This window comes from Myotis nattereri, assembly GCF_964212035.1.
Source record: "Myotis nattereri genome assembly, chromosome: 16".
Classification (NCBI taxonomy): Eukaryota; Metazoa; Chordata; class Mammalia; order Chiroptera; family Vespertilionidae; genus Myotis; species Myotis nattereri.
In genome coordinates this window covers 3340075-3365099 of record NC_138091.1, presented here as the reverse complement: position 1 = coordinate 3365099, position 25025 = coordinate 3340075, and the positions used below count along the sequence as shown (strand labels likewise).

At 56.5% G+C, this 25025-nt stretch overlaps 1 protein-coding gene across 4 annotated transcripts in view; it reads left to right on the top strand.

Annotated features, from left to right (window-relative positions):
• TOM1L2 (target of myb1 like 2 membrane trafficking protein) overlaps positions 1–25025 on the top strand; it is a 141889-nt gene that overhangs the window by 103407 nt on the left and 13457 nt on the right. For all 4 annotated transcript variants that reach the window (XM_081110768.1, XM_081110767.1, XM_081110766.1 and 1 more), the window contains exons 5-12: positions 6122–6256; positions 8302–8457; positions 10891–11007; positions 17143–17276; positions 19080–19128; positions 19438–19561; positions 23144–23261; positions 24301–24376. In XM_081110768.1, the coding sequence (XP_080966894.1) occupies positions 6122–6256; positions 8302–8457; positions 10891–11007; positions 17143–17276; positions 19080–19128; positions 19438–19561; positions 23144–23261; positions 24301–24376 (909 nt within the window). The remainder of the gene's footprint in view (positions 1–6121; positions 6257–8301; positions 8458–10890; positions 11008–17142; positions 17277–19079; positions 19129–19437; positions 19562–23143; positions 23262–24300; positions 24377–25025) is intronic.

Genomic DNA, 25025 nt, shown 5'->3' with positions numbered 1-25025 from the left:
TTTTTGCTGCGTTTTCACACTTGCCTGCAGTGAAACACTGCACTGTCACTGAACAAGTTTATTGCACAGTTTGCTACTTCTTTGTCAGATTGCATTTCTCAATAAACTGCATTTCTCCCCATTTCCCAGCATTCCCTTGATGAGTGGAATAGGAACACCCTCCTTTCCCCACCCCCTCCCCTGAAGAGACTTCTCAGCTGCCGGGCTGCTCCTCTGAAGGTCCCGGAGCTCCTGGGAGGTCAGCTTAGGGCTGTGTCCTCCCCAGCTCCTCCCATCACCATCCACCTCCAAGCCTGGACTTGCCCCTCACAGCCCTCACAGGCTCTGTCAGCAACAGGCTCGGGCAGTGTCTTCCAGGCTGATTGCGTGGTCCTGGAACACACTCCCCCGGGCTCTGTGAGTCTCGAGCGAGTGAGGATATTAAAGTGTTCCTTCCAGAAGGGTTAAATCAGTGTCAGAGGTCACCTCAAAACACCTCTGGAATAGGGCCTTTGTGTAGTGTTCCTGAAATTAGAAATGACCTGCTGGTCCCTGGGCTGGATTGGAGGAGTTGTTAGGTGGAGAAGACCCAGCACTGGTGAGGCTGTGGGTGGTGAGGACCCGGCAGGGTGAGGCTGTGGGTGGAGAGGACCCGGCAGGGTGAGGCTGTGGGTGGTGAGGACCTGGCAGGGTGAGGCTGTGGGTGGTGAGGACCCGGCTGGGTGAGGCTGTGGGTGGTGGGGACCCGGCAGGGGTGAGGCTGTGGGTGGAGAGGACCCGGCAGGGGTGAGGCTGTGGGTGGAGAGGACCCGGCAGGGGTGAGGCTGTGGGTGGAGAGGACCCGGCAGGGGTGAGGCTGTGGGTGGAGAGGACCCGGCAGGGGTGAGGCTGTGGGTGGAGAGGACCCGGCAGGGGTGAGGCTGTGGGTGGAGAGGACCTGGCAGGGTGAGGCTGTGGGTGGTGAGGACCCGGCTGGGTGAGGCTGTGGGTGGTGGGGACCCGGCAGGGGTGAGGCTGTGGGTGGTGGGGACCCGGCATGGGTGAGGCTGTGGGTGGAGAGGACCCGGCATGGGTGAGGCTGTGGGTGGTGAGGACCCGGCAGGGGTGAGGCTGTGGGTGGAGAGGACCCGGCATGGGTGAGGCTGTGGGTGGTGGGGACCCGGCATGGGTGAGGCTGTGGGTGGAGAGGACCCGGCATGGGTGAGGCTGTGGGTGGAGAGGACCTGGCAGGGTGAGGCTGTGGGTGGTGAGGACCCGGCTGGGTGAGGCTGTGGGTGGTGGGGACCCGGCAGGGGTGAGGCTGTGCTCCTCCAGCAGCTCCGTGCCAAGCCTGGAGGTGGGCAGGAGCCTCATCCATGACAAGAAGTGCCCTGAGTGGCAGTTGCGTTTCCCGGAGGTATTTCTTCACACTTGGAGCCCGCACTTCATGGATCCACTCAATAACAAGCTTCCTGGTCACCATGCTTTGCTGCTGGCCCTCCACATTCCACTTGGTTTTCACGGCAGTATTTTTCTTGAAAACTCGCAGGTTTTCGGAATGGTGGACGAGAGTAGAGGCTTCAGTTTGAAGTCCCCACTCGATTCCCACACAACAGTTACGTCAGCCGCCCTTCACTGGCTGTGTCCCGGCGCTGCCTCTCCGGCGTAGCGGGTCCTCGCGGGCATGTCCTCCCAGGAGAGGCCTGTCTCGTCACAGTGGGACGCTGATGGGAACAGATCCCTCGGCCTCTGCAAGTTCTGTCACGAAGTCCTGAGCAGCTGCTTTGCTAGAGCTGGCAGCCTCCCCACGCTTCTCCGCCGGGGGGCGCTTCTCTCCTAACCACCAGGGCCGCAGCCTTACAGGCAGCCTTACAGACAGCCTTACAGACAGCCTTACAGACAGCCTCGGCACTGGCTCCAGGCCGCCTTTCGGGAGGCCAGTGTGCAGCGTCTCCACTTTTTCACAGACTTGCCTTGGAAACGTTATCACTGGCTAACTGCTTTGCGTTTATCCAAATCAACAACCATTCTCCTAACTCGGTAGTTGCCTGCAGTTGTTTCATGAGCACTTCCCCACCCTTAGCAACATCAGTCAGCACTCTTGATGGCCTCTCTATGTTTTAAAGTTGTGCTAACTATTTTGCCCTGCCATACTCGGTAACCAGGTCAGACACACGAACACCTCTATCATACTTCACAATTATTTCTTTTTTAAGCTCTATCATTGTTCTCACAACTTTTTAAAAACATATTTTTTAAAATTACTTTTAGAGAGAGAGGAAGGGAGAGGGATAGAGAGAGAGAAACATCAATGAGAGAGACACATGGATCGGCTGCCTCCTGCATGTGGGGGATCGAGCCCATAACCATGTGCCCTGACTCAGAATCAAACCAATGACCTCTTGGCTCCTAGGTTGATGCCAGCCGGGCCTCACAACTTTCCTTTTCACTTTGCTGCTGTCACTCACATTCTTAGCACCCAGGATAATTTACTATCGGTGTTTAATAATAAGCAGCCACAAAACAAAAAACATGAAGATATTCACAGCACAATTTCCTGAGATGTTAACAACACAAGGTTAAGCAGTCAACTGACTCATATTCGTGCATTCTCTCCTTTGTTTGTTGCCTGAGAAACATGTGACTGACCATACAGGTGTATTGGGTCAAAAATCGAAGTTTTGTTCAACACCAAGATAATTTTTCCGTGAACAACTTGGTCGAGAACCGAGGTTTGACTGTACTCTCTTTCCACTGACGAAAGTGAGCTGATGGGGCTGGTCTGGGGGCAGGAGGCTGTTGTGTTCTTAGAAGGTGTCAGAGAACTGATGGCCGAATCTGCGTGGACGGCAGCTCTCCAGACCCTGCCACTGGGAACAGGAAGTTTGGTCCAGGGGCAGAAGCAGAAGATGCCAGAAGCTTTCTTTTGTCCAAAGAACAGAACCCATAGTTTAAATCAGTAATTGTTTATTTATCTGAAATTTGATGATTTAAAACTGTCAAAACTTGAGGAATACAGAAATGAATAGGATATGGTTCATGTTTTATAAGGTTTTAGTCTGGACTTTGGCATACAATCCAAAGGAACAAAGGAAATAAAAGCATAACTTTCTTTTTTCCCTCTCAATAGACCTTCCTCTGGGTCTTTCAACCCCTGACACTGTAGGCCAGCCGTGGGCAAACTACGGCCCGCGGGCCGGATCCGGCCCGTTTGAAATGAATAAAACTAAAAAAAAAAAGACCGTACCCTTTTATGTAATGATGTTTACTTTGAATTTATATTAGTTCACACAAACACTCCATGCATGCTTTTGTTCCGGCCCTCCGGTCCAGTTTAAGAACTCATTGTGGCCCTCGAGTCAAAAAGTTTGCCCACCCCTGCTGTAGGCGCACAGGTCGGAAAAAGAACTACGTGAAGAGCAGGGAGGGGGCCACTGAGTCACTACCAGCCAGGGCCCCTCAGGGGGCAGCACTGCCGGTCACTGCTCCCGGTGGTTTCCACCGCCTCTGGCCCTGGCGGTTTTCCACCTCCCCTGGAACAGGTTCTCCCAGCCCTGGGTCAGAGGGGCCCTGCTTTATCGCTGTCACCACAGCCTGTTGCCAGCCTAAGTGACCACCTTCCTCTGTTCTCTGAAGTAGGACAGTAAGGCTGCTCTCGAGGACAGGATTCAGTGCTGGCTGCTCTCCCCGAGCAGGGGCGGGACTCAGTGTGTGCCTGGTGGGAAGAAGACAGGAACACACGTATTTGGGCATTGACCCAGCAAGATATTAGAGGCACAGAGCATCTCTGGATGTCTCCCACTTCTGTGTTTCCCCATATGGCTGTTCCTTTACAGGTGCCCTGCCCCCTGCCCATTCCCGTTGGCACCAGAATCTTGCTCAGTAGAGAATGCACCTAACCTGCTCAGGGGCCCCACAGGGGTTGAAATGGCAGCAGGTGGGCAGGGGGTGGATTAGCCAAGGCAGCTTGGTTGCAAATAACAAATGCCAACTCCAGCTTGCCTAGGCAGAGAGGAAAGTTTGTCATGAAAAGGCAGGGCTATCTACAACCCTGGGGTATGCGGGGCCTGGGGAATGGACAGAAGGGATCAGCAAAACCCTCCAAATCTCCTGTATGTCTCACTAGGCACACCTGCTGCACCTTCTCCCATCCACAGGTTGGGGCTGGCACAGGACTGACTCCCAGGGCCACATCCATGGACAATCTCACCCGCAGGCTCCAGGCCCAGGCCAGACTCTTGCGAGGGGGAGAAGCTGCTGGGCCAGCGTGGGGTGTGTCTTTCCTCTCCCTGCCTGGGGCCATGGAACGGGGTCTGTTGACACGCTGTTTGGGCAGGTGCCCCAAGAGTTCTCAACTGACTGGAAAGAAGAGTGATGGGTTTTTAACCTTCATTCTTCTCGTCTCATAGTCAGCTGGATGGAAAGCGACGCGAATGAAAAGGGGCTCCCTGAGCTGTTGGCCCTCCCATAGAAACAGGCCTCCAGCCCCGGGAGGAGCTGCCATGCTGCTGCTCCCGCTCCCACAGCAGCGCAGGTGCTGGCGGTTAGGCCCAAACTCCAGTGCTAGTGCATGGGAAGCTAGGTCACGGGCCTCAGCTGGAGTGTGAACCAGGTGGCTGAGGCCAAAGCAGCTGGTGGAAGATGGGGCTCGGGGTCACTTCCCAGGGGGCAGGCCTCTTGTGACTGCTCCCCAGCTGGGATTCCAGGGAGACCTCAGCAGTCACCTCTGCCCAACTCAGGATCCTGAGGAAAGTGTCAGCCAACCCGACAGGGGCTGTCCTGATGCAGGGTTAAACCCCTGAGTGTGCAAATTAAATAAGTGGATCAAGGGAGCCAGACTGACAGTATGTTTCTGTTAAGTAAGATGCATCACTTGTAATTAACAAGGCATTTTGGAAGCTGGCCTTTTCACTTTAAGTGGGTCTGCGGGTAAGCGATAGCGTTGCTCTGGCCGCCTCGGGATTGGTTGGAGCATTGCTGGAGCCGGGAGGCGGTTAAATGCTGGAGACAGCAACGGAATTAGCACAGGACCCTGGCCCCCAAGGCTCCGCCTTCCCCTGGTAGTTTATAAGGTGATGGGTGACTCTGAAAAGCTGGGCCCAATTTTGGGGGAGCTGTTTGGCTATACTTTTAAAAAATGTATTCTGGCCCTAGCTGGTTTGGCTCAGTGGGTAGAGCGTCAGCCTGCAGACTGAAGGGTCCCATGTTCGATTCCAGTCAAGGGCACATGCCCGGGTTGCAGGCTCCACCCCCAGTAGGAGGCAGCTGATCAATGATTCTCTCTCATCATTAATGTTTCTCTCTCTCTCCCTCTCCCTTCCGCTCTGAGATCAATAAAAATATATTTTAAAAAAGAAAATGTATTCTGTAACTTCCAAAGAACAGATTTTTTTTTAATTTTTAAAGAGTTTCATGAATCAGTGGTAAGTGGCAATCCGTTTCCATCTGTGTTCTTTCCTCTCTGTGCTGTTTTCATGTAAAGGAAACTAGTGCTCACGCTTTCCTGTGGGTTTCCATGTGGGCACGTGCGCGTTGACATTGCGGGCAGCACGGGCTCCCCTCCCCGCTCAGCCCCAGACACCTCGCCCGGGCGAGGCCGGCTCAGCTGCAGGGTCCTCGCATCTGCTGAGGAGACCTAGAGAGGCCTTTCCCAGCCACACGCCGCTGTCTCCTTCCTGTCAATTTGCCTGTGGTTCCTGCCTCCACTGACGAGAACCCCACACAGCAGTTTGGGAAACGGTGAGCGAGCTTGCAGACCCACAGCGCCCCTGGCCCCACGGCAGCCTGGCGGCGCCCTCTGCTCACCCTTCAACTAAACTCACCAGAAATTGATTTCCTTGCGATTAGGGAAATGCCTGCATGTTAGGATGTACTGCAAAGCTTGGGTGTTATTTCTCTGTCTCTTCTCCAAGGAAATACAGATGCTGAATTAAGTTTTATGTTTTGTTCATGCTCACCAGCACCATTGAAAAACCAAGATTTTGCCACCTGCCTTGTGGCAGCGCTGGCAGGGGGAGAGGGACAGGATAGTTGCCAGGGTAGTTCGCATTGGGGTCCAGGGGAGCACTGGCCTCTGAGAGAGCAGCTGGGTGCGGTGGGTGTTCAGGCGCCGTGACAGCTCTCGGGAGACACGCTTCCTAACAGGCCTCCTTTCTCCTTCCAGGCGTGGGCCGATGCCTTTCGAAGCAGTCCTGACCTCACGGGTGTTGTGCATATATATGAGGAGCTGAAGAGGAAAGGGGTCGAGTTTCCTAATGCAGATTTGGACGCTCTGTCTCCCATACACACACCGCAGCGGGTAAGCTCCCAGCTGGCATTTTCTAGAAAGGCCTATTGCAGAATACGCACCCGCCCCTCTGCTGCTCCATTTGAATTATTCAGCTTGTCATCACGCTGTCTTGAAGCTCGAGGGCATTTCTCTTTAATAACAAGGGGAGTGCAGGAGTGAGACAGCTGGCTGATAGTGATTAAGTGGCTGCAGTGTCTCCCCCAGTTTTCATCCTGCCTGTGGAAGAGCATAATAGAGGGATCATTTCAGACGTTCTCATGGAGATGGCTGCTGGGGGAAGCCATTCTCTGAGGGTCATTAGCACCTGCTCTTCAGAGGCCCCAGGAATGGGCGGCCGGCCTCCCCGGAGAACAGGAGCACCTCGGTGTTGGCAGTGTGGAGATGAGTGTGCCGCTGCGCTGGGCAGGGAACAGCTTGGGGTTTCCCAGCCGTACAAGCTAATCAGATGCTCTAAATGGACCCATTATCAAATGGCTCTAAAATGTACGGAGAGCTGGGAGCGTTCGGCATCAGCCCAGACACCTTGGGATTCAAAGCCCATGGAAGGCCATGCAGAGGCCATGACGGCCATGCCGCGGAAGCCTTCGAGGCAGCCCTGTGCTGCAGAATTAAAGCCTGCAGGAGAGGCTGGCCACCCTTCCCGGGAGCTCGTGTGCACCCTGTGAGCTGGGGTCCAGGGGAGCCAGGGCTCAGGACACTGCCTTGCGGGCCCCTGTCAGCCCACCTCTGAAACAGGGGAGGAGGGCAGCGGCCTGTGTGGGTCTTGTCGTGTGAGCACCGTTCATGCTCAAGAGGGTATCAGAGACGCCCACAGGGAAGCACCAGGAGTTATCTTCCAGAGCAGTGTTTTCAGAATGACCCTCCAAAGCACTGTGCCTTGTGGAATAAACATAACTGTTTTATTCTTCTAATAACTAGTGGCTCAGTGCACAAATTCATGCACATTGAAAGGAAATTAACTAGAAGAAATATTTTAACATTGCTATTCACCCTTCCTCTGTAATAGAAGTGTCAACCAAATTCACGATCGACAGTGACAGGTTGAAACACACATGTGCGATTGGCGCCAGTGAGAGCTTTATATGTATCGTGCATGTGTGAGTCAGCTTAGCCTTTTACAGATATAGAACAAATTTGCTTAATTAGACCTGCTTTCTGATGTAGCTAAACTTTTTCCAGCCCAGTGAAGCACCCCAACTTCTCTTTCAGGTAATTGTCAGCAACACAGCAGTAAATATCAACACAAAGCAGATTATTATTGTAGATCACGCAGGGAGAACAAAGGGTAAAATATTTAACTGCAGCCGTGTTTGACTACATTCTACGCAGTGAGAAAACCTGAAGTCATTTTCAAGGTCCACCATTTCTTCTTTCCAGTTGGGGCAAGTTTCTGAGCTTTCTAAATCTCCATTTTCCGGCTAATGAAAAGAAAATAGGATTCCATCGAGTCTCCTATCTACCAACTCCAGGACTTCTGTGAGGCTCAAATGAGATGAGGCACATGAAAACACTTCACAGACATTTGGTTAAAGTGTAAAGTGTTTCCACCTGGCTAAAGCTTCCTGGGCTGAAGAAACTGCAAGGAGGCTAGTCGTCGCTAGGGAGAGGAAGCCAGGCTTTGCTATGTGACATCATTACCCGGACAGAGGGAAGGACACTTAGCTTATTAGCCTTTTATATAGATAGATGATACAGAACTATGTTGTTGTTCCTGTAATTACAAAGAAAGTTCAGTAAATTACATAATTACTATTTATATTAGCTTACTTGTAAAAGCCAAAACATAATCTTCTGGTACCAACTAAGGCTCCCTAGGTGGCCCTAGTAATGGGTACAGAGTGCTAGGGCTCTCCCTGCCGCCTTTTGAGGGGTCTGGGCTTGGTTGTGAGGGAAGCAGAGGGAGAGGCCACTGGGAGGGCGTAGAGGGAAAGACTGGGAGCGGAGGGCCCCTCTTCACAGGTGCTGCAGCTAGTGCTGCCCTGGGTGGGGCAGGCGCCAGGTCCTGCTGCGCAGGCAGTCCGAGTGAGCAGAGGACTCTGTTGTTGCCATGCCAGAGTGTCCCTGAAGTGGATCCAGCCGCCACCGTGCCCAGGTCCCAGGCGCAGCAGAGGACAAGTGCCGGCTCCTTTTCCTCGCCTCCTCCTCCCTTCTCCGCGCCGCAGGCCCCAGCTCTGAGTGTGACCGGCCCCATCACAGCCAATGCAGAACAGGTACTTGCATACACTAGGCACAGGCAAGCCAGCTCTGCCCTCATTTGCCCTCCCAGAGACATGGGCAGGTGTCAGTGATACACAGAGGAAAGGGCCAGCCCCGCTCCTGAGGACTCACAGTCCGGTGGGGGAGACAGGTGCAAAGACAGTCAGGACTGTGGTCACGTTGAGGTGGGAGAGTGTCCAGGTGCTGAGCCCAGAGTTGAGCAGTGCCTGGAAGGCAGCCTGAGCTGCTGCTGCGGAAGGTCTTGAAGCGGGAGAGGGGCCTTGCCAGGCACCATGCAGGGCTGGTGTGGGGCGGGGGGCAGAGGGGGTGGAGGGTGGGGGCTCAGTGTGGGCAGGGGCACTGTGTGGGGTGGGCAGGTGGGGGTGGTGCAGGCCAGAGGAAAGTGCACAGCAGGCGATGGTTGGAGGATGGGCTGGTGCAGGGTGGGAGTGGGGAAGAAGCCGGGGCAGAGGTGAGGCCAGAGCACAGGAAGGGAGCGGAGCTGGGAACAGCCTATGTGTGTGCTGATAGGGTGGACTTACCTGTGAGGCAGAGGCCGGGCAGGGAGACTCTTCAGGAAGCCTCTTCCTGCTTCACCCCAAACACTGCCTGCCTCCCTGAGGGACCTCCCAGGAAGCAATGCCCTTTAACCCCAACCTGGGTTTTTCGGTGAGATGTGGAGACTGATCTTTAGGTGATTCTCTAGAATTTCCATTAGTTAAAATTTGAGAATCGGTCAGGCTTGAAAAAAATCCATCCAGTGTTTATATTTTTTAAATGTTCACATAGTACCTGTGACAATGTCATCATTCTGGGGCCTCATTTAAACAGAGGACAGATGATTCTGCCTGGTTCGTGGGCGTGCTGTGCCAGGGCCCCAGGAGGGAGCGGGCGGGAGGAGGGAGAGGCCAGCCAGCAGGCACCAGCTTCGCCAGTCCTTTAGCCCTCAGGGTGCCTCCTGTCCATACAATGGGGCAGTAACCCTGCCCTCTTACCTGCTGGGCAGTCATGGGCCTGAGGGCAGTTGAAGGATATAAGCACCCAAGTTCTGCGTGCTCTGCTGAGGAGAGACTGTTGAAACCCACAGCTGAAACGCATTTACCTTGACTGTGGGCCTCACTTCACTGAACTGTGCCCCTTTTCATCACCTACAATGACCAGGACCTGCCCCCCTGGGCAGAACTGTGCCCCTTCTGCTCAGAGGGAAGGCAGCCATGTTTGAAGTTGGATGGCCCGAGGCCCTCCACTGTCTGTGTGTGGGAGGCCCTCCACTGTCTGTGTGTGGGAACGCGGGGTGAGGGGGAGCCCTCAGCAGCCAGAACAGTGGAGAGAGGGTTTGGAATGCATGAGAGGCATGAGTATTGTCCCTGGGGAATGAAAGCAGAGGCAGCAGGAGACCAGCTGGGCCTGGAGGACCCAGGGCTTCAGAGCCCACATGGCTTCTAACCGCGAAGTCCTGGGCCTCCTGGTCAGAAACCTCTTCTCAGCCAAGACCTGGGCCGTCCACCCGTCAGGCAGAGCCCGAGGCAGAGAGAAGCCTGCCAGGACCTGGCCTGCCCCCCTGGTGGGCCATCCCTCCCATCTGTCCAGCCAGTAAACATGCATTGAGCCTCCTGTTCCTGTACCTGTGCGAGGGCACAGGCCTCAGGGGGCTGCGGGAAGAGGTGGGGAGGCCTCTGTGCACGGGGTCAAGTACAGGTCAGAGTGCCTGCGGTCCAGCCGTCTGCACATCCCAGTAGTGCCGGGTATATGTGTGCCGACACGAGTGAGGGGGGCATTTCCACATCAGCTACCCGCAGCAACCCTGCACAACGTGGGGGTTCCCAGTTCCTTCTCAGGTGGGGGAACGGAGGCTCAGAGCTTAAGGTCATCCTGTGGTGTTCCTGCTGCAGGAGAGATGACCCAGGCCCAGGCTTGGGAGACCCTGTTGGGTGGGCGGTTGGGTAGCTCTCAGGGGGTCGTTATCCTTTGGCAGGAGTGGCCTTCCCTGTGGTTTTCTCTCAGTATTTCTCTCAGTATTTTGAGGATAAGCTGCCGGGAGCCAGAGTCTATAACTATTCGGTTCCTCAGCAGGGATCCCAGTGCTGAAGGGACTGGGGACCACACCTCCCACCTTTCCCTTGAAAGAGCAGAGGCAGAGGCCTGAGGGTGAGTCCCTGCCCCAGGGCGGGGAAGCGGGGGCTGCAGACCAGCTTGGTCCTCTGGGCCCAGAGCGCTCTCCTTGCCCAGTGCTGCCTCCCAGTCCTGGGCAGAGTCGGGGGCCACCGGGTGACCGGGCTCTCCAGGTGGCCCTCCTCCCCCATCAGTGCTCTCTAGACCAGAGGGAGACAAGACGGTGCCGCTGCTGCACTCCTCAGAAGTGCGGCCTGTGTCCCATGAGGGCGGCGGCCCCGGCCAGGCACGGTGACCGACCTCTCCCTCCCGCTTCCCTCCTCTGGGCCCAACAGATCGCCAGGCTGCGGAGCGAACTGGACATTGTTCGAGGAAACACAAAAGTCATGTCTGAGATGTTAACGGAAATGGTTCCTGGGCAGGAAGATTCATCTGATCTGGAGTTGCTACAGGTGAGGGGCCTCATCTTGGGGCTCTGGGCCCAGGGATGCAGTCGTTGAGAGAGGGGCCGAGTCCATTTGGGCCCAGACCCAGCCTCATGCTTCCTAGAAACAGAGGCCAGTACCAGGCTCTCTCTTTTTTATTTTCCTTAGTAACATTTTTTCCTGATTATAAAATGCCAATTGCAAAATCCATGCTCATCTAAAGAAAAAGGAAGTTCAAAGGAGAAAGGAGTAATTTTCTCTGATGCCGCATCCACAAATAGCCATCGTCAGTGCTTTGATGTTTATTTCAAATGTGGTTGAGATGATGTTATTATGTGTACGATTTTTGTGTATTGCTTTGCACCCTTAACATCATCAGCCTTCCCTCCTCGTCACGCCTTTCCCAGACCCCCAGGCCCTGGGGCAGCTGAAGCCCCTTTTCTTCTCCTGGACACTGAGCATCCGTCCCCAGGCGGAGGTTGCTCACACGTGGTCCCGCGGCCCTGTCACTACCTGGCTTCTCCTCTGGACGCTTGAGGATCTGGCAGTGTGCCTGAAAGGGGTCTGGGTGCAGGGCTGGCCTGCGGGGGGGCCTTGTGTTAGAGCCAGACACCCTGCCTCAGGCCTGTTTCCCAGGCCCGCCACTCCCGTCTCAGGCTCTGGCCCCGCCTGAGAAGCAGTGTCCCTCTGAAGGGGTGGAGAGAGGGTGCTGTAGACTCCCAGGTGCCAGATCTTTTCAGTGAGAGGCAAGATGCTTGAGTAAATAAATCAGGAGCCAGACGGGCCTGGCGAACTGGCGTGAGTGCACCAGGCGGGCCTCGTGTTGCTATTCTCGTCTGCCCTCGGGCTGTCAGTCTTGGCCCCCTTAAGTGCCACACGTCCCCCCTGCTGTTGGCACACACCTGCAGCCTGTGGAGGCTCGGTCTGATGGCCGGTCCTCAGGAATGCACACAGCCATCTCTTTTGTGCCCCCTTCATCCTTCGAAGCCATCAGCTCCCGGGGAGAGGAGCAGGGGTGAAAGCCTGTTCAGGGCCTAACACAGCAAAACCCGAGAGGCACCGAGATGCTGGGCCGAGGCCTGCTCTGAGGAGCTCGCCGCTGAGTGCCGGAGACACGGCTCATCTCCACGAAACTGTGGCGTCGGGCTGCTCTTGAAGCCAAGATGAGACCCTCTGCCAGCTGAGCAAGGCAGCCTCACTGAGACCTGGCAGACCGGGCTTGCCTCACTGAGCAGGGCCAGCCGTCCGCATGCCACACTCCAGGGGAACCAGCACCCATTGCTGCGTATTGGCCTCCACTCGCGCCTGGGTGATGGGTTCTTCCGGGCATTCCCGGAGGCACTGGGATCTGTGATTAGTCCAAAAGCGGCGGAAGCTGAGGGGCTGCTTGAGGTAGCTCTGCGCTGTGTCAGCATCAGAATTCCTGCTGACAAGGGCTTGCAGTGGACAGAGCGGAGCTCCTGGCAGCGGGGGTGGGGGCTGAACAAAGCCAGCCTGCCTCCAGACAGCCGAGCAGACCCAGACAGCAGGGATGTTCTGTGTGCCAGTGCGTGCGCGTGTGTTCTAAAACAAGCCCATGAGCCAAGACAAACAGAACCTAATCTCCTGGTGTCAGCTCACAGTCTTCAAAAATAGGTTGCTTCCCATGACGTTTTCTTCCCTCTGTTTTGTTCCAACTCTGAGCCTCCCAGCCTCGCTGCTGTCTTTAAATCAAACGGAAAGAGCGGCTCTGGTACAGCGGGAGGCTTTGGGAGTCGGGCGCTCTGTGAACAGACATGGCCCCGGCTGCCGGCCAACTCTTCAGTCATTCCTGACATCTCTCCTCCTCTTCCTCCCCATCTATCAGAAGCCAGCCAGGGAGGGTCTCCCAAGGGCCGAGGTCAGATCACACAGTGAGCCTTCCATGTGGGAAAACGGCACAGGCTGCTGGGAAAGTAGCAGGATCAGCCCATCCCCAGGACCCCTTAGTGCAAGTGGAGGGCAGCCAGATGGCTGAGTAGAAGCTGTCAGAGCTCACAGGACTGGCCAGGACCATGGAAGTAAACGCTTTTGTCACCAGCCCAAATGTTCACGCCAACAAAAGCCGCTCAGTCTTGAGTGTGAGCTGCTGGTGGAGGCGGAGGAAATGGGAAGAGAGGAAATTGGAGGTGTCAGCCCTGGATACACTGTGTGACAGACCATGATGATGGGTGGGTTTCGTCCCGATCGCTTCCCGGGAGTAACAGAGCCGTTCTGCTGCAGCCTCGCCGCAGCCCCGGGAGCACTGGGCCTGAGGACTTGGTTGGTTACTGTGGCTGAGGGAGACGGAGGCCACTCCACTCCCCTGCGCTGCCAGCCTCTCAGGAGCTCCCGGGAGAGTAAGCCACCGAGGGACCCAGCAGCTCCTCAGTGTGTGGGCCTCTGCTCTGGGCTGGGAGACCTCCAGGCAGCAGCCAGCTCCACACCTACGCTGAGTCCCTCCCGCCTCGTTCTTAGCAGCAGCTGTCGTTCAGCCCGTGGAAGCCCTTGGTCAGACTTTAGGGAGCAGCACAGCAGGGCAGGAAGGCGCCACTCGTTCAGCCGCTCAGCCGCGGACTGAAGAGCTGGTGATGCTCGCAAGCCCTGGCCCATGGAGCATGGCGGGATCACCGTCACCAGGGAGGGATGGGGATCCTGTTTGCGTGCTGCCCGGTGCCGGGCGCAGGCACGGCGGCCACAGGCTGGAGCTCCAGCCTGTCTCCCTGTACCTGCTGCCCTGTCCGTCTCTAACACCAGCAGAAACACATTCCACGTTCACACGGTAGGACCTTAAATGCTTGAGACTGCCGCGACCCAGTCTCAGGGTGCAGATGCGGCTGTGGGCAGCCCACCTTGAGGGTGGCCAGGCGGTTCTCAGCAGGGGACGGACATTAGAAGCTGAGAGCGCCATCCCCTGAGAACGCTCCTCTCTTTCTCCCGTGCTGCTGGCCGTCTCTGCCCCCACAGGCACTGCGTGGGGCCTAGCGTGGCTGCACCCACACCGCTGAGGTCCGCGCCTTACTGTGGCCTGGAGTCCCCACTCGGGACTCTAGTGAGCCTGGTGCTGTCGTTTGGTGCCTTCTGTCCCTTTCAAATTAGCTTTTTGGATTTTGTCTCCAGTTAATAACTTTTAATTAATTCAGTGATGCTCACAAGGGCATTCCTGCGGCCAGGCACCGATGGTAGAGAACCTTTCTGCACGCTGTCCACGAACAGGAGGGGCAGGCATTGATCGCCCTCTCGCTCCCCTCTTTCTGCATCTCATTTCAACAAAAGACTGGGTGGCCAGGACCGTTTTCTCTAGAGAAATCTGGTTTATTCTACACATTTAGCTTCATTATTCCCCTTTCTCTTCAACAAAGAACTTCTTCACCCACCCCCCAGAGCTGTAGGAGCAGGTCTTCAGGAGCCTGTTCCATGCTCCCCAGGACTGGGAAGGGGTTCGGAGGACACCCAGAGCGAGGACCTAAGGGTGGTTCTGTGAGGTGGGGATGTGCATGCCCTTGAAGAAAAGATCAAGTCATTGGGATCAATTAGACAGAAAAGAGGATATTTTAATAAGATGCTCTGATAGGTGAGGGCTTTTGCACAAAGAACAGTAACCAGCTGTTCTCCCTCTGTTGAGAGCCAGACCCAGCAGGAGGCCAAAGCCCAGATTGTCACCATTTAAGAACTTCCGTCCCAGCTGTTGTGCAGCGGGAAGGCTGCCCAGCAAGTGAGCAAGCGGGCTCTCTGTCTGGAGGTCTGGAGGCAGGGGAGGCAGAGCACCTGCGCAGCCTGGCTGTGGGGGACCCCGTAGAGGCCATGCGGTGCTAGCTGGTCTGTGGTGGCAGAAATCTTAACATTCTAGTCCTCCTCTCACCATCTAGCTCTTGTCGTTTCTCTTCCTGTTTAATTTTGTTTTAAGACAGTAACTTACAAGGTTAAAGCATGGACATGTAAAGCTTTCTCTCTGACTCAGACCCCGGGCGGACTCCCTGGGTGCTCCTCTGGGGTCGGGGAGGGGAGGCTCTCCTGGGGGGTCCGGGCAGCTTCCTTGTCATCCCCTGGCGGTGGTGGGGCCAAGGCAGCAAGTGCAAGGCCAGAGTAGGTGCTTCTGGCCTCCCTGCCTCCTGCTTCAGGGTGAGAGCTAGCAGAGGCCTCAGAAACCATCTGCCTCTTCCCACACATTTCCGTCAGGGACTGGAACTCTTCTCCACAACCAAGTCTTCCAGAGAACAGGAGTGTTTAAAACAGGTCAAAGCAGAGCTGCCCGGCTGCTGCAGGGTGGGTGGCCCAAACCCCTGCTGTGAGGCACCTCAGAGGTTCACCATTTCTGCACCTCTTGTTTTCCCCAGGGAGACAGAAGCCAGAGAGTGCTGGAGGCCTGGGGCGCTAATGCAGGGGACAGAGCGAGGACAGTGACGGGAGCTGGTGGTCTGAGCAGACCAGGGTGCAGAGCATTTTATTTGTTTGTTTATTTTTACTAGAGGCCTGGTGCACAAATTTGTGCACAGTTGGGGTCCAGCCAGCCTGCCCTGATGGGGGCTGATCGAGGCCAGGCTGGCAGGGGGTGGAGATTCAGGAGGTTGTGGGGGGCCGATTGGGGCCCCTATCGGGCCTGTTGGCCACTGCAGTGTGTGTCACTGTTCCAGTCGCTTGGCTGTGGTGTATAGATTGATTTCAGAGAGAAAGGAAGAGAGAGAGGTAGAAACATCAATGATGAGAGAGAATCATTGATCAACTGCCTCCGGCAGGCCCGCTACTGGGGATGGAGCCCCGAAACCTGGGCATGTGCCCTTGACTGGAATTGAACCCGGAACCCTTCGGTGTGCAGGCTGATGCAGGTTCAGAGCACTTGAGATCAAGGTCCTCCTCCTGCCTCCAGCCCAGCCTGGTGCTGCTGGTGGGATGGTACTACCTACCTGGGCTGGTTTGGCCCGGGTGCAGCTGGTACAGGCCGGGGGTAGGGAGAGAGGGGTTATGAGAATCCAGTGATTTGCTTAAAGCCCTCCTTTTTCCAGGAATGGTCCTGCCTTCTCCAAAAACCTAAAATGGTAGTCTTAGGGGAACCAAGAATGAGAGTCTGTTCATAGAAAAACCCAGAACGTCCAGACACTGACTGGACTTGCTTCTGGCCCTATTGACCAAGAAAGACTGACAGCAGCATCCCGGCTGTGCAGAGGGCTGGCAGCAGGGCAGAACCGAGACAGAGGCCGTAGCCAGCTGGCCAGGGCCCAGGACCCCAGCGTCAGAGCATCTCCATAGGAAGCTGCCTTTTATGCACAGCTGCCAAACATAGGTACTTCAGCCTTGAAAAACACAGCTGCGCTACGGTGCTTCTGGGCTGCCCCCCACGGGCCAGGCTTCTTTCCTCAGCTGCCCCTGCTGTCAGGAAAGGAGCCCCAGGCTGAGCCGCCTGGGAGAGTGGCCAGCATAGAATGGCCTGGATGTGCCAGCAGCACCCTCCTCCTTCGCCACGGTCTGCTTGCTCTGTGGTGAGCTGACCTGTCACGGTCCCTCCCCTGCTCTTCCCTGCAAGGTCAAGCCCGGCACTCATCCCATCCACAGTGAATATCTGATGGTGTCATAAAACACCCCTGCCGTTGCTGCGGGTACAGACACACAGAGCTCGTCGGTCAGCAGGGTCTTTTCCTGTTACCAGTCCGTTTCCCACGTGGCCACCCCCATCAGCCAGCAGCTCCGCTGTGGGGCGTGGTCCTGTGCAGGTGCACAGCAGGCGAGTACAGTGTTTGCTGCTGCACCCACTGCGCTGGCCAGAAAAGAGGCCGCACCCGAGTGTCCCAAATGGGAGAATGGTGCGATACGTTATAATACACACCCAGGGGTGAGACTGAAGTGGCAGGAAAGTTGTCTGGAACATTCTGTTGAAGAGGAAAAGCCAGCTGCAAAGAATCCTCTCTTCTATTTTAGAACTGGTTCGTGCAGCATGTCGTTGTGTCACCCCGCAGTCTGCCCGCCTGGACATTGGTGTGTCTAGGGAACAGGAGCGGGTTTGCTTGGGAGTAAGGGGGCAGTGAGGGAGGCTTCCACTTTGCACCCTACACACACCCGGCTTTATGAGCAAGAACGTACTCCCTTACGACTTGAGGAGCAGGGCACGTTTTCCCAAAGGAAAGCGATGTGGCCACGGCCCAGCCAGGCTAGCCAGGCGTGTGTCCCCAGGAGCTGCACAGGACCTGCCGGGCCATGCAGCAGCGCGTGGTGGAGCTCATCTCGCACGTGTGCAACGAGGAGGTCACCGAGGAGCTGCTGCGCGTCAACGACGACCTCAACAACGTCTTCCTCAGATACGAGAGGTGGGCGCGGCTCCTTCCTCCCCCCCCCCCCCCCCAAAGCTGGTGGCCAAAGCGGGTTTCTTTCAGGAACAGAGGGAGGGAGATTAGATTTGGAAACTACCCGCCAGAGACGCCCATTTGCTCCAGGCGACAGGGAAATGGCTCTTATTCTCCTGGGAGTCTCTGCCCTTTGCAAGCCTCTGGCTGCTCTGCCTTCCTCACCACCTGCCCTAGGAGAGGAAGGACCAGCACCGGGCACCGGGCACCGGGCCCTGCAGCTGCTGCACCTGCCTCTTTAAAGACCCTTTGAGCTTGAAAAGAGTTAAAGGAAAAATATCCATAAAGAAAAAGACTTTCCTCTTCCATCTTAAAAAAAGGAGGTTTTTCCCTTCCTTCACAAATGTCAGGGAGTCTGAGTGTCCGGCAGAGGCAGGTGCGCCGGGTGCTGCGTAGGGAGCACGCGTTCTCTCAGTTCTTCCTGCGGCCGGGCCACCAACGGGTTGAGGTAACGACCTTGCAGGTCCTTCTCCCTTTCCAAAGCCTCCAGAAAAGCGCAGCCTCCGCAGCTGCAGGCCCAGGTGTAGGAGATAGAATGCAAGCAGCTCCGCCTGTGGCTCGGGCTCTCCCGGGGGCGCCTCCTACAGGCCCCTCAACCAGGCCTGCCTTCTTCTCAGTTTAAGCCCCAATCCCCTGGAGACTTGGGGTCCTGGCCCCTCGCTGACTCATGGCATGACGGTCTGGCACCCGTTACGGTCAGTGTGACAGATACTTGCATTTGGGACCTGAGAGGGTGACTTTGCTGTGGTTGTCACAACCCTGGGCTTTGTCTCAGCTTTAGTTGAGGCAGCAAGGAAGGCGGCCCTGTCGCTGACAGGTGAGGTGGCCTCTGCAGAGGGCGTTGGGCCAGCAGGGACGAGCCAGTTGGGGACAGGGGCCAACCTGAGTGCCTTGACCCTTGGTCTTGCCTTGTGGTCCCAGTTTTAAATGGCCTGACTTTTAACTTGTCAGGCTCCTTTCAGCCCCTTCGAGAACAGGTGGCAGGAGCTGTGTGGGCACTTCCGCTAGCCTGTCAGTCCCGGCCGACCACAGACTCAGTCAGCGCCTGGGGCCACCAGCCCTGGTGCCTCCCAGCCAGGTGGAGGGAGGGACTCCACTCCTCCTGAGAGACCCTCAGCACCCGTCCTCACCATGTCCCTCGTGGAGATCCCTGCTCACAGGCGCTGGCCCCAGCAGCCGGGACTCAGTGAAGTCTGCTTCTCCGGGCCCAGCTGAAAAGAGTCCGAGCTCCCCCTGCCCATGGCGTTTGGGAGCTTTTCAATGTCACGCAGCCGCTCGCCCCTCACAATCGCTCTTGTCTCCCACCCGGGTAAAGGAGGAGGGTTCTGTAGCTGCTCTGAGCCAAGTCCCAGGCTGGGCGTGGCCTGGCTGCAGCCCCCAGGGACTCCTCCACGGCAGAGGCCGTGCCTGTCCTCCAGGGCCTGCCCGCTGTGACATAGGGCGTTAGCCTGGCTCGGCCCCTGTAAAATGGTTGGCCCAACCTCCCGCTCCAGTGACAGGAGGTGCACCTAGCCCAGGGTCTGAGGGGATGGCTGGGTGCTTACAATGGCCTGATGTGCCAGCCACCACCCTGCTCCCTCACCTCAGGGCCCATGGGTGAAGCCCACACGGGAAGGGGTGTGACGTGCGTGTGTGGGCCGCTCTCCCAGCCCTAACATGGGTCTGGTTGGTCTCCTTTCCTGGAACCTCGGTCCCTGAAGCTCTTCACAGGACCCGTGGGCATCACAGTGCCACCACCCTCCCTCACGGGGCTCTCCTTCCCGTTAGGTTCGAGCGATTCCGGTCCGGCCGCTTGGTCCAAAACGCCAGTAACGGGGTGAGTACTCCCTGGGCCTCCGCGGGGCTCTGAGGCTGGGAGGGCTGCCTCGGGCGGGGGTGGGGTCTCGCTTGTTCCTTGACCTGGATGTAAATATTGGTGAAATGAGCAGCTCGTGCTGTTGACAGGCTGCTGAGGCAGAGCCAGCAGGCACATCCTGAGGGGCAGTGGGCAGGCTCCCCGTGCCAGGGCCCACAGTGGACCCCTGGCTCCTGTATTGGCACGGCGTTGAGACCACACTGTGCCTGCGGCTGAACCTCAGCCAGGGCCCCAGGGCTCACGGGCTCACTGCACCTCCTGCTCCGACAGGTACTGAGTGAAGTGACCGAGGACAACTTAATAGACCTGGGGCCGGGGTCTCCCGCCGTGGTGAGCCCCATGGTGGGGAGCACGGCACCCCCACCTTCCCTCTCATCCCAGCTTGCTGGCTTGGGTGAGTATCTCATGAGGGTGAAGGACCTCCTTCACAGTCCCCTTCCTGGCAGAGTCGGGGCAGATGCCCTCTTTCTGTTGGAAGGCCCGAGAGCCTTTCGGGAGCCCATGGCAAAGTGTATTCCTGAGTCCTGACCAGTTGCACCACCTTCAGTTCATACTTTCTTTCCCTAACTTAAAGTTGTGACCTACACTGGAAAGCAGGGGTTAGGGGAGTTCCAAGGAACAGGAAGTAGTTTGCTTTTTAAAGAAAGACGGCTGCTGTGTTTTATCTGGGATATTCCTTGTGGTCGAAGCGCTTTCCTTCTCAATGAGGTAGGCCAAGGACGGCAGACAGGTTTCAACTCATGGGCAGCTTGGAACACAGGTCAAAGGGGGGTGCTGTCACCACTTCAGAGCTTGGAAGATGAGTCTGGGATTGATCGGTGATGTCTGCCAGTGGCTTGGAAATAGGAAGGGACGGCACTGACATACTTGCTCTCCTTGAACTAACATTAGCTAAAGTATTCTATTGTCTGAAATCTGAAACAAGAAACACGACTTTTCCATAGTTCATTCAGTTTAAAAGTGTAAGTATGACCACTATAGTGCTGCAAATACACAGTATGATGCCAATTTATTGTATTATAGTATTGAAAGAATAAGCATGGCCCTCTCAAAATTCTCTTATTAAACTTGATTTTAGAGAGGAAGGGAGAGGGAGAGAGAGAGAAACATTGATGGGCTGCCTTCTGCACGTCTTCTACTGGGGATCAAGCTTGCAACCCGGACACATTCCCTGACCAGGAATCAAACCGGCACCTCTTGGTTCATTGGACAATACCTAACCAACTAAGTAACATTGGCCAGGCTCAAAATTCTTTCTCCCATCCTGTTCTGTTTTCTTATCCTATACTAGAGGCCCGGTGCACAAAAATTTGTGCACTGGTAGGGCGGGGGGTCCCTCAGCCCTACTTGTGCCCTCTCACAGTCTGGGACCCCTCAGGAGATAAGACCTGCTGGCTTAGGCCCACTCCCGGGTGGCAGAGGGCAGGCCTAATCCCTAGGTGCAGCCCCTGGTCGGGCTCAGAGCAGGGCCAATTGGGGAGTTGGGGCGCCACCCCCTGTCATGCACAGAGCATGGCGGATCAGGAGGTTGCGATGCCACCCCCATTCACACTCAGGGTAGGGCCGATTGGGGGGTTGGGGCACCGCCCCCTGTCACACTCAAGGCAGGGTCGATGGGGAGGTTGCGGCACCACCCCTTGTCACGCACAGAGCAGGGCCCATCAGGGGGGTTGGGGCTCCGTACCCTGTCACATACAAAGCAGAGCCGATCAGGGGATTGGGGAGCTCCCCCCTGTCACACTCAGGGCAGGGCCGATGGTGAGGTTGCGGCTCCACCCCGTCACACACAGAGCAGGGCCGATCAGGGGGCTGGGGAACTCCCCCCTATCAGGCACAGAGCAGGGCCCATCAGGGGGTTGGGGCGCCTTCCCCTGTCATGAACAGAGCAGGGCGGATAGGGAGGTTGTGGCCCCGCCCCCTGTCACACACAGAGCCACAGGGCGATCAGGTGGTTTGGGCGCTGCCCCCTGTCACGCTGCTCCAGGGGCCAGGAGGCCTCGCGGCTCCGCTGATCCCAGTGCTGGGAGGCCTCGCGGCTCCGCTGATCCTGGTGCTGGGAGGCTCCACTGATCCCGGTGCCAGGAGGCCTCACGGCTCCACTGATCCCAGTGCCAGGAGGCCTCGCGGCTCTGCTGATCCCGGTGCTGGGAGGCATATTACCCTTTTACTCTATAGGATAGAGGCCTGGTGCACGGGTGGGGGCCGGCTCGTTTGCCCTGAAGGGTGTCCTGGATCAGGGTGGTGGTCCCACTTGGGTGCCTGGCCAGCCTGGATGAGGGGATGATGGCTGTTTGCAGCTGGTCACACCCCCTTCAGGGTGGGGGTCCCCACTGGGGTGCCTGGCCAGTCTGGGTGAGGGGCTGAGGGCCGTTTTCAAGCTGGTGGGTGACTGAAGCTCCCAACCTCTCCTTTTTTTCTTTTCTTTTTTTATTCTGGGATTTATTTACCTTCTATGGCTGTCACTGGAACTGAGAGCCGGCTTTAGCTCTGAGGCTCGGCTCCAGCTCTGAGACCTCAGCTGCTGAAAGCAGGTATTTGGCTTCTATAATTGAAACACTGTTGCAACTCCAGTTCGGCTGGCTGGCTGGCTGAAAGCATGGGGTTTGTTTAGCTTCGATAATTGCAACATTGTTTCGTAGAGTGCAAGCTCAGAGCCCAGCAGTGGTAGGCAGGGAACCTTGGCTTCCTCCTTCACTGGAGCAAGCAAGCCTCTTATTCACTTCAGCTGCCTGGCTGCCAGCCGCCATCTTGGTTGGCAGTTAATTTGCATATCGCCCTGATTAGCCAATGAGAAGCGTGTTGGAGGTACAGTTAATTACCATGTTTGTCTATTAGATAGGATGATAAAACCCTAATATGCAAATCGACCGAACAGCAGAACGACCGGTCACTATGACGTCCACTGACCACCAGGGGGCAGACGCTCAATGCAGGAGCTGCTCCCTGGTGGTCAATGTGCTCCCACAGGGGAGCGCCGCTCGGCCAGAAGCCGAGCTCATGTCTGGTGAGCACAGCGGTGATGGCGGGAGCCTCTCCCGCCTCCGCTGTAGGCCTAAGCCGGCAGGCAGACAACCCTCAAGGGGTCCCGGACTGCGAGAGGGCGCAGGCCAGGCTGAGGGGCCCTCTCCCCCCAGTGCCCAAATCTCTTGCACCAGGCCTCTAGTTTCTTAATATTTTTCTTTATAACTTCATTTTATTTCAATTGAATTGAGCTTTTATGTCTGGCTTCTCAGTATCTCACGTTTGTAGCCCCTGTTTCTCTTTCAGAACAGGTTTCTCTCCTTCAGTCCATTCAGCATATGGCCACTGGATTCTCCCAAAATTCAAATCGAATTATGCTCCCTCCCTTCTTTAAAAAGGGCTCATGCTTTCCATCCACTCCTTTCCTGGCATTCGAGGCTTTTCCCAGCCTTCCCCACCTGCCTTGCCAGCCTTGTCCTCCATTAGCTCCCAGGGCATTGCTCACTGCACGTGCCCTGACTGCCAGCCTGCGCCTGCCTGTGTCTCCCTCCCCACACAGAGTCCACTGTCCCAAGTACTACTGCTGTCTGTCTGTCTCTCACCTGCTCTGTGACTCCTTGAGACCAAGGTCCACATCAGATTAGGTTTGGTTCACTCAGGACCTAGTTCTGAGCATGGTGGGTACCTGCAAAATATTTGTCAAATAACTAAACGTCCAGGTCCTTAGACATTGGGATTGAGGTGACAAAGAGCCCCCAACACGGGCATCGTGGGAAACCTGTAAGGTCCCTGGCCCCGGGCACCCCCTTCCCACTGCCAGTGCTCTCCCTGCCATTCAGAATGACTTCTCCATCTGGACCGCACCCGTGGCCCCTCCTGCACAGGGTGACCTGGGTGTGCCCCCTGCCCTCCCCCCAGAACTTTCACCTGCTCAACTGGTGTCTTAACTTTGGGACCCCCGTGAAGTCCATGACCCATTTTGTTCTCATCTCCCTCATTTCTCCTGTTGCCGCAGACCTGGGGGCAGAGAGCGTCAGCGGCACCCTGAGTGCACTCCAGCAGTGCGCCCCTCCGGACAGCACTGGCACGTGCGCCCAGACCACAGGGAGCTCCTCAGCTGAACAGCGCAAGGCGTATGTGGGGATCATTCCAGTGGCTCCTGGAAGCTATTTGGGGAGATTGATCCAGGCCTGGTCACGGGCCAACACAAAGAGGCCTTTTATTTACCGTCCAGGACGGCCAGGAGCTTTGAAATATGGCTGAGAGGACTTGGCAGTAGACACAGATGTTGAATGAGTGAGCACCAGCCCTGCTGGCCTGGGCGGCTGTAGTTGGAGGCCCCATCAGTCTAAGAGCGCCCTGCTGCTCTCTGCTTCTGGTGCGGCTGCTGCCTGGGCTTTAGGGGAGGCATCCAGGAGGGCAGCCGCAGGACGCCTGCTGGGCAGTGAGGCTTCCCACCCACGAGTGTGCGTGGGGCTTCCCTGGTAGCAGCTCTGGCCAGCAGGAGCCAGAGGGAATTGGAGTTTATTCCAAAATAGACAATCCCCTGTGTCACAGGGAGGCCCAGGGACAGCCAGCCCAGGCCCTGCTTGTGGGTGCACTGAGCTGCTGCTGGGACCTCCCTCCACAGCCTCGGCACTTCCCTGCCCTCGCGCCTTAGAGGGTTAGAGGTGCCCCGTGCTGTCACTCCAGAGGGTGACGGAGCAGTGCGAGCCCAGGGGAGGGCGGCCGAGCAAGTGCTGGGAGGCAGCACCTCCCAGCCTCGGGCAGGCAGACAACAGCTGAGCCCTAGCCTCTGCCCATGCCAAGGTGCAGAAACGGTCTTCTAAGTCAGTGATGGCGAACCTATGACACGCGTGTCAGAGGTGACACGCGAACTCATTTTTTGGGTTTATTTTTCTTTGTTAAATGGCATTTAAATATATAAAATAAATATCAAAAATATAAATCTTTGTTTTACTATGGTTGCAAATATCAAAAAATTTCTATATGTGACACGGCACCAGAGTTAAATTAGGGTTTTTGAAAATGCTGACACACCGAGCTCAAAAGGTTCGCCATCACTGTTCTAAGTGCATGTGAGGAAGGTGCCATGGGTAGGAAGGGACTGCAGGCCACCCCCACCCCCGTGACCCTGGGGCACTGACTCTACTTGTGCTGCTTCATCTCCAGGGTAACCTGTGAGGACCCCCAGGCTGCCGGAGGACTCCCTTCTGCCCTAGACAGTCGGAAACAGATCTCCGAAGTGGTAGGTCTGGCCCTGCTTTTCTGCCTGGAGTCCGTGCAGGGGAGCTGGGCAGTTTGGTAAAGCTGGCGAGGTGATGAAGCAGACGCAGGCTTGGTGGAGGGCGGGAAAGACCGGAGATAAGGCAGAAGTGGAGGATGGTGCTCGTCCGGCCCCAGTGCACCCTGGTTTCTGTAAGTCTCAGATCTTCGCAGGGGAAAGGAGTTGTGTCTTCATGTTTCTCGTGAGATTGTTCCTTCTGCCAAGCGGTGTGTGTGAGGTGTGTGGATGAATGTTTGTTTGCAGGGGCAGGGGAGGGCTGGGCCTCCTTCTGAGGTCCCCCCGCTGGGCTAGGAAAGGGCGTGCCCATTGCTCCTCTACTGTCCCCGCCCAACCCCCCCCACCCCCCCATGGGAGTTGCTTCCCAAATGCCAGTGTTGGGCCTCCTCCCTCCTAGTTGGCCAACTGCGTCCTTCTGCACTGGCCACCAGGGGGCACAGAAGAGCCAGCCCAGCTGCCTTCGGCTCAGTCCCCTGCCTTTCCACAGAAGGGTGGGCAAACCTGAGACCAGACTCCCGGAATCTGTGCAGCGGCCACGGCTCCGTTTACCCATTATTTAGAATGTCCTCCCCCCTGGCTCCGGAGGGCGTTTAGGAACTGGGCGGAGGCCCTG